Below are 16,535 nucleotides of genomic sequence, written 5' to 3'. Positions count from 1 at the left end.
GGATGCTCTCAAAAAGGTGGCTGACAAAGGAAAATGTTTCCACTGTAACAATGACAGTCACTGGAAGAGGAATTGTCCTATATATCTGGAGAGCCTGAAGAAGAAGAAAGGAGACATATCTTCTGAAGGTATGTCAGATCTGCTCGTTATTAAAACTACTCTAGTGGTTTTCTCTACTTCTAGTTGGGTCATAGATTTTGATTCTAATACTCATTTATGTACTTCTATGCAGGGTCTGGTAGAAAGTAGAGACTGAGGAAAGGTGAAGTGATTCTTCGGGTTGGTAATGAAACAAGAGTTGCTGCTATAGCTGTTGGTACCTATCCTGTGCGATTATCATCTAGATTTAGTTTAGTTCTTAAAAACTGTTATTATGTACCTGCTATTAGCAGGAATTTGATTTCTATATCTTCATTAGCACAGAATGATTACATTATAATTTCAATAAAGACTATTATTCATTTATTTCAGAAATAAAGTGGTTGCACGTGGTTTTTTAATTGATAGTTCTATCATTTATATGTTGATGTATTTGTGAACATATGAGCAGATAGTGAGTGTTGTAGGATCTAAGAGACCTAGAGATAACATAAATCATAAGTATATGTGGCACCTCAGATTTGGTCATATAGAAGAGGACAGAATAAGTAAATTGGAAAAGGATGGGATCTTTGACTCATTAAATTCTGAGTCATATCAGTTTGTGAATCCAGTCTGCAAGAAACAATGATCAAATTATCCTTTATAGGACTTGGGGAGAGGACCACTGAGATACTTTCTCTGAACACACTGATATGTGTGGCCATTCGATATGCAGATCAGAGGTGATTATCTCTACTTTATTATCTTTACTGATAGTCTTCATGGTATGGGTATGTGTACCTTATGAGACACAAATATGAAGTCTTTAAAAAGTTAAAAAATTTAGATGTGAAATAAAAAAATAAACTAAAAATTTTTTTAAGATTCTTTGATTAGATTGACGAAAAGAATACGTTAGTGAAAAATTTCGAAATTATCTCAAAAAAAATGGCATAGTCTCACAATAGGTACCTCCTGGTACATCCCAACTCAATTGGATATCAGAAAGGAGGAATAAGACTCTATTAGATATAGTCTGATCTATGATGAGCTTCACTAATTTATCTTTATTTTTTTGAGGACATACTTTACTTTCTGTAATCTATTTATTAAATAGAGTATCTTGTAAATCTGTTCCTACTATACCATAGGTATGGTAAGAAACCAAATCTTGATCATTTCAAGATTTGGAGATGTCCGGTCTATGTCAAAAGATAATAGGCAGACAAGTTAGAAGGTAGGTCTATGAGAGCTCGTTTTATAGGATATCCTGAAGAGTCGTTAGGATTTTTTTTACTTCTCGAAGGATCATAATGTGCTTGTGAGCCGTCATGCCACATTTTTGGAGAAACAGTTTATTCAAGATGGAGATAGTGGGAGGCAAATTGAGCTCGAAGAGAAAGTCTCTAAAGAGCAACAAGTCATAAATTATTTAAAACTTATTCATACTGAGCCAGTAGATGTTGTTCCTCCATCACCTCATAGATCTAGTAGGAGCTTTTGTCCTCCTGAAAGATACATAGATATGATCATAGAGGACGTAGAGGAGATATTTTTTGTAGGAGATAGGGAACATGGAGGTGATCCTAAAACGTATAACGAGGTGATGTCGGACATCGACTCCGAGAAGTGGTTGAGTGCTATGAAGTCAGAAATTGACTCAATGCACTCCAACCAAGTCTGGATCTTAGTGGATCCGTTAGAAGGTATAATATCTATTGGATGCAAATAGATCTATAAAAAAAATAGGTACAGATGAAAAGATAGAGATTTATAAAGCTAGACTTGTGGCAAAAGGTTATAGTCATACAAAGGTATTGACTAATAGAATACTTTTTCGTCTGTGATCATGCTAAAATCGATTTGCACATTGCTTGCTATTGCAGCTTTTTATGATTATGAGATATGGCAGATGGATGTGAAAACTATATTCCTAAATAGATCGCTTGAGGAAGATATTTATATATTGTAGCCTTTGAGTTTCACTTCTAGTGATGAAGATTACAAAGTCTGCAAGTTGCATAAATTCATATATGGATTAAAGCAAGTATCTCGGAGTTGAAATACTTGTTTTAATGATGTGATCAAATTGTTTGATTTCATTAAGAACGAAGAGGAACTTTGTGTTTTTAAGAAGGTCAGTGAGAGTGCTGTCATATTTCTCGTACTGTACGTGGATGACATTCTTCTTATTGGGAATGATGTTTCCATACTAATTTTGATTTAGAAATAGCTGTTCAAAGAATTTTTTATGAAAGGCCTAGGGGAAGTATCCTATATTCTGAAAATAAAGATCTATAGAGATAGATCTAAAAAGGTATTTGGCCTTTCAAAAAAAATGTACATAGAGGAGGTATTGAAGAGGTTCTGCATGAAAAATTCCAAAAAGAGATTATTATCCCTCAGGCATGGTATTAATCTCTCCAAGAAAATGTGTCCAGCACATTTGAGAAGATACAGCGCATGAGCAAGATCTCTTTACTTTGGCTATAGAGAGCCTCATGTATGCCATATTATGTGCACGACCTGATATAGCCTTTGCTGTGAGTGTCACAAGCAGGTATCAGTCGAATCCAGACGAAGAACACTAGATAGCTACGAAGAACAGCCTTAAGTACTTAAGAAAAACTAAGGATTTGTTCTTGATTTTTGGAGAAGGATCTGAGTTGCGGGTTGAAGGATACATTGACTCAGATTTTGTCTGATGTTGATGATAGAAAGTCTACATCAAGATGTGTTCTTGTGCAATGGTGGTTCAACAAGTTGGAGTTCTAAACAACTGATCATTGCTGCCTCTACTATGGAAGCTAAGTATATTGTTGCCTCAGAAGCTGCAAAGGAAGTCTTCTGGTATAAAAAGTTTGTTACGGAACTTGATGTTATGTCATCAGATGCCATCACATTTTACTACGACAATAACGGCACCATAGTCCTAACTAAAGAGTCCAGATCTTATTAGAAGTCCAAACATATTGAGCGGCGATTGCATATCACATATAACTATCTCGAGAAGAAATATGTCGAGGTAAGGAGAGTAGACTCTACGGACAAAGTGGTAGATCCACTGACTAAGCTGCTTAGCCAGTAGAAGACTGAAGCCCATCTTGAGAAGATGGGACTTAGATATATGGTGGATTGGCTTTAATCTAAGTAGGAGATTGTTAGATGTATGCCCTAAAAGCCAATCTTGCAGATACATTGTATAATTCTAGAACATAATTTTATACTTAACTCATTTATTCATTAATAAAATTGGATATTTTTTTCATTCTTGTATTATGTGTCCTTAAATCGTCCAAAGAATTAATGAGATGATGACACATTCTCAAAAATTGAAAATTTGAGATATGTATCATTGATGGTTAATTCCTAAATTGCTCCGATTGATGGATCATTATAGAGATGGTGATTGATTCGATAAGATTGATGTATGGATCACTTTTTTTTGGATAGATGAGTCTCAAATCTACAGTGTGGAGACACTAGAGTAAAGTGCAGGTGGTTGTTAGTGAACAACGGTACTGAGCATGATTAGTACGAGAAGTCACTTAGATGTCAATTCACTCGTCAGTGACTTTCTTGATGCTGTAGTAATGTGAGTGGTTCTTTGACTTACGATGCCTCGACTATTCACAATGGGATTGCTGTAGTTTGATGGCACATACATTTGGTTTTCTAGCTATATGGGTACTTGCGGTGTATGTTGTCTATAGTAGGTTTATTGATTATTTGATTTGATCATTTAATTAAGATTGGGTTTAATACAAATTAAATTAGATTTAATTTGGTTAAATAAGGATTTGACTAAACCCAATTGGATTTGGAATTGGATTTGATCCAAACCAAACCAAATTAAGATAAGGATTCTTTCTCATGCTCCATGCCCCAACCTCCTCCACGCCCCATCTTGGCATGCATGAAGAAAGAAAAGGGAGAGAAAGGGTTGGCCCCTAATCTTATCCCTTATCTCTTATCCTTTTGGTTCAAAGTTTAAATTTGCTTTAAATTTTGAGTTTGAATTTGATTCAAATTCAAAATCAAACCTAGATAGAAGGATAAGGGTGGGGCGTTGGGTTATAAATAAGGGGCAGATCAAAGCAAAAAAGAAAAGAAAGAAAAAAAAGAAGAGGATAAGATTGATCTCTGCCCTTTTTCTCTCCTTTCGCCAAAGCAAAAAAAGAAGAGGATTGGATCCTCTTCTCCCTTCCTCCTTCCATCCTCTCATCTCCCATATTTAGTCTTCTTGATTGGTTTCTTGAGAAGAAAAGAAGAAGATGACGGATTGGATCCTCTTCTCCCTTCCTCCTTCCATCCTCTCATCTCCTATCTATAGTCTTCTTGATTGGTTTCTTGAGAAGAAAAGAAGAAGACGATTCAGCTTTGAAGGAGAGAAATCTGCAAGGGAGCTAGCATCTCGATGATTATGGAATCTATTGATCAAGATCAGCATTGTGTGGATACCTGTAGAGGTCGGACACTTGTGTGGCTTCAAGGAACCTCGAAAATATCCATGAAAATTCAGATCGCGGTGAAGAACTGTCTATGCAAAGGTAAAAATTGGATCTTTATTAATTTAGATCTTAATTTTATCTTTGTAATGATGGTGCCTGGTTTTTGAGATATGATCTTTATGCATGCTTTATTAGATTAGATCTGATTAAATTAGAAAAGTTTTGATCTAATCTTACTTTCCTCTGCGTGTTTTAAGAATTTCTGCATGCAACCATGTGATGGTTATCCTTCAAAGAAGCCTAGAAGGTAGTGAAGAAATAGGTAAATAGAGCCCTAGCCCTAGCTCTCACCTTTCTCTCTCTCTCTGACACACACACACACACACTCGCTTTCACCTTCACTCTCTCTCTTTCTCTCTCTCTCACACACACACACTCTTCTGTGCTCTCTCTTTTTCATTGTTTTCTTTCTTAGGCTAAAGTGGAACAAAGTCGTCTCATGTCATGTCTGTGTGGTGTCACGACAAATCCTTTTTAATTGTGTCAAATAACATTGCACTAGATGCAGGATAGGAGAAAGAGGCAATTTGCTTTTCATTAAAAAGAAAAAACATATCACACAATAATGTACTCGAAAACCTTAAAAAGGCAACTTAAAGAGATACAGTAGTGTAGCATTATCTTTCATGCTACCATGTCATGAACGGTACCTGGCATCTTTGTTATGCCTAAATTTCTCTCTTTTGCTTCTCCAAATGTACCTGTGAGTGTGACTACCAAATAACTTGAGTTTGGCTCTTTCCAGTTTCCACACTAGACCTAAAGCAAATATGTAATACTAAAAGAAAATGAAATGACAAAGACTTGATCATCTAGACTCTCAACAAGCTCTAATGGTCCCGATGGTGAACTTGAAGCTTGTCATGATGCGATGTTCTCTATGTCGATGAAAAGATCAAAGTGTCCTCAAGTGCGGAGTTTAAGCACAAAATCCATCTTGATCCCCAACAACTTGTTAAATTATGATGAATTTATTTTTATTGTAACTTCATGTATTATTCTCAACCAGCCACTCTTCATTTAGACAACATCGGCATGAAGCTGCAGCTGATGTTTTCCATGGTCAACAAGCTAAATATGCCTAAATAATTCAAATTCGGAACTTGTCGGTAATGTCCTTGACATTATCAAGCAATGGGGCCATCACAATTTCATGCCAGCAGTTGACAGTTCAGGCAACAATTGTAGGCTATAGATGTATTCATATCTATCAGAGCAAAGCAAACATCACCATTTGCTTAAAGAAAGAAAATGCTAAATTTATGCATGCACATCACCACTGCCAACAATTTCTTAATGATCTCCAAGTTCTACTAAAACGTTTCAGATCAAAGATTATCTTTCTGAGAGATACTGACTTTTGAATGAAATCACATAGTTTGAAAAAACTGAGGTCGAGACTTGAAATCTGTGATAGATCCCTTCTTCTGTTAGAAATCTTCGTTAGTGGTGCTTCAAAAAGAAAACTCTTAACTAATCCCTTCTTTTGCGGCTCATATCTCTCTAAATCACAAGCTTATGCCCAACCAAATATTCTGCAGATGGTCTACTTGGGCTGATCTCATGAATAAAATTTGACCCAGGCCTGGCCCTGCCTTCTTACCTCATTTTTATAAAATCTAGTTCTTTAAACACAGTTTAAATTCACAAATGAGAGAGGAAAACATAGAAAAAATAATCTTTGAAGAAAGACATAAGATGCGTTGGTCATATCTAAATTTCATAATGCTAGGCCTAACCTAAGCTAGGGTCATTATAGGCTGGTATGTCTTTATCTGGGTTTGGCTTTGTTGGTGCTAAACCTGACTGAACCCGCCCAAGTTACAGCTTTTCCAAAGACAGAGTCAACATTTACCTTTGCTCCGGCCCATCTATTTTTACTCCGGCCTCTAGCAAGTAACTGCAAGTTCGATATTATTATTACATGATCAAGTCTCCAATTGATAAATGTATGTGTGGAACTATGGTTTTATTTACACTCTTGTCTCCAGTAAATAACTACATCTCCTACAGTTTGGTTCCATTCTTTAGTCCCTAGCAGATAACTGCACCCCTATCTTTTTAGAAGAGGAGGATGATAATGGCCAATGATGCAAAATTGGAATTTTTGATTATATATTTGATGATCATCTGATGTCAAAGTTGATTGGAGATATATAGGAGGCAACCCAAGTGCATACTCACGGATAAGTTAGCTCACCACATCAAGGAATCCACCTTAGAGATACAGAGCAAGAAAATAGAACTCCTTTTTAGGAAATAAGGGACTCAATTTTCATTCAGTAATATGGACTCGATCCCCTTTACATGACCCAACAAATAAATTTATACTATATCTTGGAACAGCCCTCCAAGAATAGGTAGACTCTAAAAGACTACTTCAATTACAAGGTTGACAACACTAGTTTCAAGGGAGTCAATAGAAATACCAAAAGTCATTTGACTCAGACTTTAATTGCACTTAAATTATGCATATAGTGAAGTTTAAATGTGGAGAGTTTTACAAGGAAATAAGTATTCTAGAATTTCTCAAAAGGTAGCAAAGATAGAGGTGTTCTCAGGTTGACCAGTCAGCTTCTGACCCTTCGGTGGTAAAACAGCCATACCTTTCTCTACCAAACTCCAATTTATGACCATTTGAAGCATTGGAAATTAGACTCAGATTCTGAATTAATACAGTTTTAATTTTGAACCTGAGTTTGTACCTCGTTCCAGGCTTCTTCCACTTGTGCCATGAATTCTAACTAATGTTGAGTTAGGCTTAGAATTTTGTCTTGAGACATTGGGGTGTCAAGCTCACCCACTTGAAAAGGATGACTCCTTGAGTCTAAGTCACTATTTTCTTCATGATAGGGACAGAGATCAGAAATGTTGAAAGTAAGATTTGCTGAATGGTACCGGGACTCATACCATTTGGCGACCAGCACAGTACGGTAGGGGTCCACACCATTCCATTCCGGAACATACCAACGCAGGAAGAGCTAGGCTTAATTTTTTTTCTTTTGCCAATTTCGAATTGAAATTAGTAAAAAAGAGCTAGGCCTTTTTTTCTGCATATTTCGAATTGAAACCAGCAAAAAAATATTAGGGTTCCCTTGTTTTGTTCCCTTGTCAATGAGCTGAGAGGGCTTTCAAGTCCTCTCCCCCTCCCTCTCCCTCTCCCTCTCCCTCTCTTCCTTTCCCCCTCTCCCTCCCTTCCTCAACCCCCTCTCTCTCTTCCCTCCCTCTCTCTCTCTCTTGCTCTCTCTCCTCCCTCCCTCCAAATGCCTTACCATGCTTATGTTTTGAATTGATGCCTCGAACTGTGCCAGTACACCCCGAACCAGCCGGTTTGGCACAGTTTAGCAAACCTTGGTTGAAAGTAGTAGGATACTCCACAAGCTTTATGAAGCTCCATCTTGTATGCATTTTCACCAATCCTCTTGAGTATTTTGAAAGGACCATCAGCTTTAGGCATAAGCTTAGCATATTTCCAAGGCGGAAAACACTCTTTGTGAAGATGAACCCACACCAAATCACCTTCTTTCCGCTCAGCAGACTTCTTGTGCTTGTTGGCTTGTTTTGGGTACTTTTCATTTGGCTTGGCAATATGTTCTTAGACCTCCACATGCATCTTCTTTATTTGCTTAGCTCTCTCATCGGCATCACTATTGAACCGATAAGTTATAGGAAGCGTAGCCAACTCTAATAGGCTAATAGGATTACACACATCAACAACTTCAAAGGACTTTTATTGGTAGTTTGACTAATAGATCGTTTCAAGCAAATTCAACTTGAGCAAGGTTAAGGTTGTTAGAAAAACGGATAGGATGCATGCATAGATTTCAAAAATCTTTTGAATAGCAATAGAAAGGAACTAGATTAAATCCTTTAACCCCACATGCATTAGATCATATCTAATCCTATTCGAGCCCAGGAATAAAGACATGCATATAATCTGAAAATAAAACAAAGGATGAGATCGAATCTCTATACCTTTGTGCGGATTGAAATTCACCGCTATCGATGATCTTATATCCGAAGGTCTTTGAGTTGCACACGTGTCCGACTTCTACAGGTATTCATTGGGATCAATCTTGAATCTTTCTTCTCATGATAAATCTTTCTTCTCCAAGTAAGATCTTGGCCTCTTGAATCTTGATCAACTGTTGATCTTGACTGCAACTTCAACCCTTGAACTGTAGCTTTTTCTTCTTATTTCTTGCTGTAGAAGAAACCTTCTCAACTCAGGCATGTGGAAGATGGACGCCCAACCCTTGGGCATGGGAAAGAGAAGAGGGAGGGGGGTGAGGCGTGGAGATGTGGGAGGAAGAGTTTAGAATCCTCAAAATTCAATCTCATGGAACCCTAAGAGACCATCTTCTGAAATAAGCCTTTCTTGATTCAAAATTATTATCCATCAGGCTAAAAAAATTAGATCTTATCTCATAAGTTCTTTTATCTTTTAATCTGATTTTCTTCTCAAGAAAATCATACCTAATTGGAAAAGCCATCTCCTCTTTTGGCAAGCAGATGGGGCGCCCTAGTCAGATAAGGCAGACTAAGTGGGCGCCCCTCATAAAAGAGGGCAGGTAGTTGGCGCCCCCTTAGGGTTTTCATGCAAGAGAGAAGGGGCGTGGCCCCTCTTTCTTTCTCCTTCCACGCCAATGCAAGAGAGGGGGTGGGCCCCTCTCTCTTCCTCACGCCAATCCAAGGTTGGCGCCCCTTGGACTTTCCAAAAGAGAGGCAGGGCGCCGTCTCTTTTTCCTATAATTTCACACACAATATTAAAAAATAAATGAGATAATTTAACCAACTCATTGACTTAATCTAATCCTCTTGGACTCACAATTAGGCACCTAGTTAAATCCAAATAGATTTAGTTAGGTTTAAGGCTATGGACTTGATCCAATCGAAATTCAGAGAAGAATTAGGTTTAACCATGTGCTAGCATGATTCTCTTAAATCTCATAGAATTTTAATAAATCCTAATCCAATTAGAACTTCACAAGTTCAATTGGTAAATTCAAGATTAAATCCCTTAATGTATGACCCTATAGGTTCATTCTATCTAGTAGTGAGATATATTGTGATCTCTATCACAATATTATCGAAACTCTTTTCGATGGGTTGGAACAATTCTAACTCTACCCTTCGAGGGTCATCGATCATCAAGACGATATTCGATAAGTCCTACAATCCACTAGTGACACCTAGCAGTATATTGTGGTAACCCAGTAGAATGAAAGTGTGAATCCTTAGGTGCAGTTATCGTATGATTCAGTCCTTCTATCGTGAGTTCCGACTTGACGGAGATCATGAAAAACTCATCGGACCCCATCATCAGTCATATGCAAGATTGGCTCGACTCGAGTTCATTTGTGAATTTCGTGAAAATTCTTTTTCAGTATTCATACTTGCTTTGGCCAAAGACTTTCTGAACTCAATCTCGCAAATCGCATAGGACTTCTCCTTTTCTACCAAGATCGATAGATTCTATCTAGGTGCATCGTACTCCAAACACGAACTGAATCTACTGTAGCCAACGTACACAACAAGGGTCCGAATGGCTAGAGACTAAGGAAACATGTAGTCAAACCCAGTAGCCTCGCTGCGAATAGCCGATGACACCGCAGGTCAAAGACCACTCATACCACTGCAGCATCGAGATAACTACTGATGAGTGAGTAGACATCCAAGTGGTTTCTTGTGTTGGTCACGCTTAGTACAAGTTATTCCCTAACAACCACCTGCACTCTCACTCTAGTATCTCTACACTGCAGATTCGAGACTCATCTGTCCGAAAAGGAGGTGATCCGTGCACCGATCTCAAATAAATTGATCACTGTCTCCATGACGATCCTTTGATCGAAAGTATTTAAAAATTAACCACTAATTAATGCATGTCTCAAATTCTCAAGACCTTGAGAATATACAAAAAAATCATCTTTGTTAATTTTTAGAACAAATCATGGACACATAAATATGATTGGAATAAAAATTATTTTTTATTAATAATAAAAGATTTACAAGTACAAAGTTTTGCTCTGAAATTATAAAATGTGTCAGCCAATAATTGGCTTCTAGAGCACGTATCTAACATACTCCACTTGATCTAAAGCCAATTGGTCATGTACCTAAGATCCATCTTCTCAAGGTGAGCTTCGATCTTCTGCTGGCTGAAAGGCTTGGTCAGTGGGTTCGCCATGTTCTGTGTGGAGTCAACTCTCTGCACTTCGACGAACTTCTTCTCGAGGTATTCATGTATGATATGGAATCGTCGTTTTATATGCTTGGACTTCTGATGAGATCTGGACTCCTTAGCGAGGGCTATGGCGTCGTTGTTATCGCAGTGCAGTGCAATGGCATTTGATGGCATCACATCCAGTTCTGCAACGAACTTCTTGAACTAAAATATTTTTTAGCAGCTTCAGAGTGGCAATGTACTCGGCTTTTATAGTCGAATATGCAATGACTGATTGTTTGGAACTCTTCCAGCTAATCGATCCTCTATTGCATAGGAAAATACACCATGATGTAGACTTTCTATCATCGACATCAGACATGAAGTCTGAATCGATGTATCCTTCCACTTTCAGCTTTGATGCTCCGTTAAAAATCAAGAATAAATTTTTAGTTCTCAAGTACTTAAGGATGATTTTTACAGTAATCCAATGTTCTTCACCTGGATTCGCCTGATATCTGCTCGTGACACTTACAGTAAGGGCTATATCAGGCCGTGTACACAACATGGTATATATGAAGCTCCCTATTACCGAGGCATAAGGGATCTTACTCATGCGTTGGATCTCCTCAGATGCATCAGGACACATCTTCTTGGAGAGATGAATACCATGCCTAAGGGGTAAGAAACCCCTCTGTGAGTTTTCCATGCTGAAGCTCTTTAGCACCTCCTCTATGTACATACGCTGTGAGAGTCCTATCATTCTCTTAGATCTATCCCTATAGACCTTTATACCAAAAATGTAGAAAGCTTCTCCTAGATCTTTTATGGCGAACTCTTTTGACAACCATATTTGGACCGATGACAGTATGGGAATATCATTTTCAATCAGGAGGATGTCATCCACGTATAATACGAAAAATGAAGAATGTGACAGCGCTCTCACTGACCTTTTTGTACACACACGGCTCATTTTTTATGAAATCAAACGTTTTGATCACATCATTAAAGCGAGTATTCTAATTTCGAGATACTTGTTTGAGTCCATATATGGATCTTTGCAGCTTACATTCCTTGTGATCATTATCACTGGACGTGAAACTCATAGGTTGCTTCATATAGATATCTTTCTCAAGATATCCATTCAGAAAGGCAGTTTTCACATCCATTTGTCAGATTTCATAATTATGAAAAGCTGCAACCGCAAGCAGAGTCTAAATGGATTTCAGCATAACCATAGGTGAAGGTTTCTTGATAGTCAATGCCTTCGTATTGACTATAACCTTTCGCTACCAACCGTGCCTTATAGGTCTCTATCTGATCATCTGACCCAATTTTTCTCTTATAGATCCATTTACACCCAATAGGTATAATATTTTCAGGTGGATCTACTAAGGTTCAAATTTGGTTGGAATGCATGGAGTCAATTTCTGACTTCATCGCTTTTATCCATTTCTCGGAGTCCACATCTGATATCGCCTCATCGTAGGTCTTAAGATCATTCCTAATGTCCCTATCTCCCACAAGGAATGCTTTCTCTAAATCCTTTGTAAGAATACCTAAGTATCTTTCAAGAGGACTGGAGATCCTACTTGATCTATGAGATGAAAGTGGTACTACATCTACTAGCTCATTACTGAGTTCAGGTTCTTGGACTCTGCCTTCAGAGCTCAATCTTCCTCCCACAGCTTTCATCCTAGATAAATTTTTTTCAAGAAAATGGCATGATGGCTCACAATCACATTGTGATCTTCAGAAAGATAGTAGTATCCCATGGATTCTTAGGATATCCTATAAAACGAGTCTTAAAAGATCTAGCCTCTAACTTGTCCGCATGCTGTCGCTTGACATAGGTCGGATACCCTCAAATCTTGAGATAATCAAGAGTTGGCCTCTTACCATGCCATAATTCGTATGGTGTGGTAGGAACGGATTTAGAGAGAATCCTATTCAATAGATGAATTGCTGAAAGTAACGTATGCCTCCATAAAAAGTCAGGAAGATCTGTGAAACTCATCATGGATCAAACCATATCTAATAGGATCTAATTCTTTCTTTTGGATATCCCGTTGAGCTGAGACGTCCCTAGAGGTGTCTACTATGAGATTATATCATTATCCTTGAGATAGGTTCGAAAATCTCCACTAAGATATTCTTTTCCTCGATCTGATCAAAGAATTTTTACGGATTTTTCGATCTATTTTTCTATTTCATGTCTGAACTCTTTAAACTTTTCAAATGCTTCGGACTTATGGTGCATCAAATACACAAACCAATACCGTGAGAAATCATCGGTAAAGGTTATGAAGTAGATATAGCCATTTCTGGTCTGTACATCGAATGGACTGCACACATTAGTGTGCACCAGGACTAATATCTCAGTGATCCTTTCTCCTTATCCTACAAAGGGCAGCTTAGTCATGTTTCTTTGAAGACATGACTCACAAACTGGATAAGACTTGGAAGTCAATGGTTCAAGAAGATTATCTTTCTTCAATTTGTTGAGTCTGTTCTCTCCGATATGACCTAGCCTAAGGTGCCACAGATATTTTTGGCTGATCCTATCTCTAGATCTCTTAGACCTTATGGTATTCACTATTTGCTTGTTAACATTAACACTTGCATCCATATGCAAATGATAAAGACCATCTATCAAATAGGCACATGCAACATAGTTATTTCCTAAATAAATTGTGGATAAGTCTTTATTAAAATAGAAATTATAATTATCCTGTACCAGTATAGAGACAAATAAAATTTTTACTAGCTACAGGAATATAATAACAATCCTTTAAAATTAAATTAAATCCTGACGGTAATCGCAAAGAGTAGGTCCTGACGGCTACGACAGCAACTCTTGCCCCATTGCCGACTCGAAGGTAATTTCACCTTCTCTCAGCCCTCTAACGTCCTTTAGATCCTGCATAAAAGTGCACAAGTGTGCACTCGATCAGAATCTAGAATCCAACTGAAAGAAGAGGAAACCGTAAGATTAGTTTCAATAACGAGTAAATCAGATGTACCTTCAAAAGGCTCATCCAGGTTAAGGATATGAGTCAATTTCTCAGAATTGAAATCTAATTGCAAGTTCTAGAGCCAGTCATTATGATTGAACTCGGTCAACCTATCGATGTCAAGAATTTGGGCTAGTAGGTTAGAACTTGATATGGCTATCTGCAGAGAGAATGGTTTCTAATTAGATGTTTGTACTTGATAGATGTTTGTTCTAGGAACTTTAAAAATAAACAAGGCTCTCACTATTTTCTCGAATCTTCCACACTCAGGTGGAGAAACGAAAACTTATACACGATCAGTTTCTAGTGGATACTGTGCTCCCATTGATCCGTATGCACCTCACTTAATATTGGTGACACATAAACCAATGAGTGGACAACACCTTGTCCATTGCTTCACCAAGCAAGATACAGTGGATTCGGTCTCTAAGTCCTGTGGCCTCACCTAATAGTTATTGGCACATTTCTTAGTTAAGTCAGACCCACCATTCACCAACGGATGTAGAGCCATCATTGGCCCTCACCTAACAGTTATTGGGCCCAACCCCATCTCCACCTTGGGGCATCAGATGCAATAGAGTGGTTGTGCCTCCCTGATGCAACTGAACTACTATAATCAGTCGAGAACGATCAACGTCAGGAAAGGCACCCGCATCTCTATAATGATGGAAGACCGTTAGACTTAATATTCAATTAAGAAGATTTAATTTTGATCTCATCTACTTAGTCACATACATTAAATATAATGACTAAATTGGTTTAGGTTAGCCCATCTCATGTCTGACCCACCTAGCTGGCATGGTTTAACACGAATCACTAATCAACTAGACTCAATCCATAATCTACCAAATGGCTAGGAAAGTGAGATCGGTGGGAGAGATATGCCATTAACTTGCCATAAATGCCATCTATGCGAGTAGCTCTCAATTAAAAACACCGGTCAAGAATGCCAAACTTACCTTAGACACCAAATGGTCTATTAGAATCAAATCCATTGACTTAGTTATTCAAGCTCGAACCAAGGAGCCAAATTCGGTCTTGAGATAATCAATTTACATCAAGTATGAATCAATTGACCAACTACAACTAATCTCAATTTTGAGCCCCTATTGACCCAAACCCATCAATATCTGATTGGGTTCGATCAATTACTCAAAATTGAAAAAAGGGTTTTAACCTGATCTAATCATAGACCTTATTGTAGTTTAATCTCTAGACCTAATTGGTTCAACCCATACTCAAGCCTATATTTTATGCAATTGAAATTTAGATCCTAAATTCATAAATTTTAGATTTTTTAATTTTAAATCTTAATTCTTAATTAAGTGTATTATGGATATGGGTTCAGTTTAGATGTCAAAATAATTTTTAATCTAAATCAATTAATATTGTATCAAATACAATTTTATATTTTGATATTCTCTTTGCATCATTTAAAGTTCTAATTTAGATGAGAAATAAATTTCAAATCTAAACAACTTTATCGTGCAACAAAATAAAAGATCCTATGGTTTTTAGATCTAAGATTTGACTGAAAAGTAAGTTTTAGACCATGGGTGTACAAACTATGTATCATATACATCATTTTCAGATCCAAAACTAATCAGAAATACATATCAATATATGCATAAACATCAAATCTAACATATGTATTAAAGGATCTATATTTAAAACATGTCTCATATGCATGTAGTTTTAGATCTAAACTACAACTATATTATCACACATATATATTAAGTTTCAGATCTAAAACTAATAAACACACATCTCATACGTGTAAAATCAGATCTAAAATAATGATTAAAATACTTTGAAAACATCTTTTCAAAAATAGTTCGCATCGGACTAGGACAACCTTTTCAATATAGGGAGTAAATCCTATATCAGGACAACTTTATATCAGTCTGATGCGAACTTTTAAGCATTCTAATTTTAGATCTAACATGATTAAACACATCTGATTTTAGATCTAAAATATTGATTTAAAAGTTTCGAAAATGGCCTTTCAAAAACTATAGATCTTGTACTAGGACAATCTTTTCAATATAGGGGGTTAACCCTATATCAGGACAACCTTATATCAGCACAAGATCAATTTTAAACCACTCATATTTTCAGATATAAATCAGAAATCAGATTATACATGTCAAGAAAAATCTGTGGCTCTGATACCACTATTAGAAAATCGGGTAGGATGCATGTATAGATTTCAAAAATCTTTTGAATAGCAGTGAAAAGAAACTGGATTAAATCTTTTAACCCTACATGTATTAGATTATATCTAATCCTATTCGAGTCTAGGAATAAAGACGTGCATATAATCTGAAAATAAAACAAAGGATGAGATCGAATTTCTATACCTTTGCGCGGGTTGAAATTCACCGCTATCGATGATCTTAGATCCGAAGATCCTTGAGCCGCACATGTGTCCGGCCTTTACAGCTATCTACGGGGATCAATCTTAAATCTTTCTTCTCGTGGTAGATCCTTTTCCAAGTAAGATCTTGGCCTTTTTGAACCTTGATCAACTGTTGATCTTGACTGCAACTTCAACCTTTGAACTGCAGTCTTTTTCTCTTTATTTCTTACTGTAGAAGAAAATTTTCTCAACTCAAGCATGTGGATGATGGACACCCAACCCTTAGGCGTGGGAAAGAGAAGAGGGAGAGAGGGTGAGGCATGGAGATGTGGGAGGAAGAGTTTAGAATTTTCAAAATTCAATCTCATGGAATCCTAGGAGTATCTCCTTAAATAGGCCTTTTTTGA

The 16,535-nt window shown here is 37.2% G+C and overlaps 1 protein-coding gene across 9 annotated transcripts in view; it reads left to right on the top strand.

The window, feature by feature from the left end:
• Positions 1–16,535, top strand: part of LOC105034957 (uncharacterized) — a 73,686-nt gene that overhangs the window by 35,630 nt on the left and 21,521 nt on the right. For 2 of the 9 annotated variants that reach the window (XR_012141016.1, XR_012141013.1), the window contains exon 4: positions 233–312. The exons of 3 other annotated variants lie outside the window; for them this stretch is intronic. Coding sequence is in view for 1 of the 6 variants with exons in the window: in XM_010910316.4 (XP_010908618.2) it covers positions 233–256 (24 nt within the window). In the remaining 5 variants the exon portion in view is untranslated. Of the gene's footprint in view, positions 1–232; positions 317–16,535 lie in introns of all 9 variants that reach the window. 4 more of the 9 variants (XR_012141014.1, XR_012141017.1, XR_012141015.1 and 1 more) reach the window with 2 other exon arrangements.

This window comes from Elaeis guineensis, chromosome 4, assembly GCF_000442705.2.
Source record: "Elaeis guineensis isolate ETL-2024a chromosome 4, EG11, whole genome shotgun sequence".
NCBI classification, from domain to species: domain Eukaryota; kingdom Viridiplantae; phylum Streptophyta; class Magnoliopsida; order Arecales; family Arecaceae; genus Elaeis; species Elaeis guineensis.
This window is presented reverse-complemented; position numbering and strand designations above follow the sequence as displayed.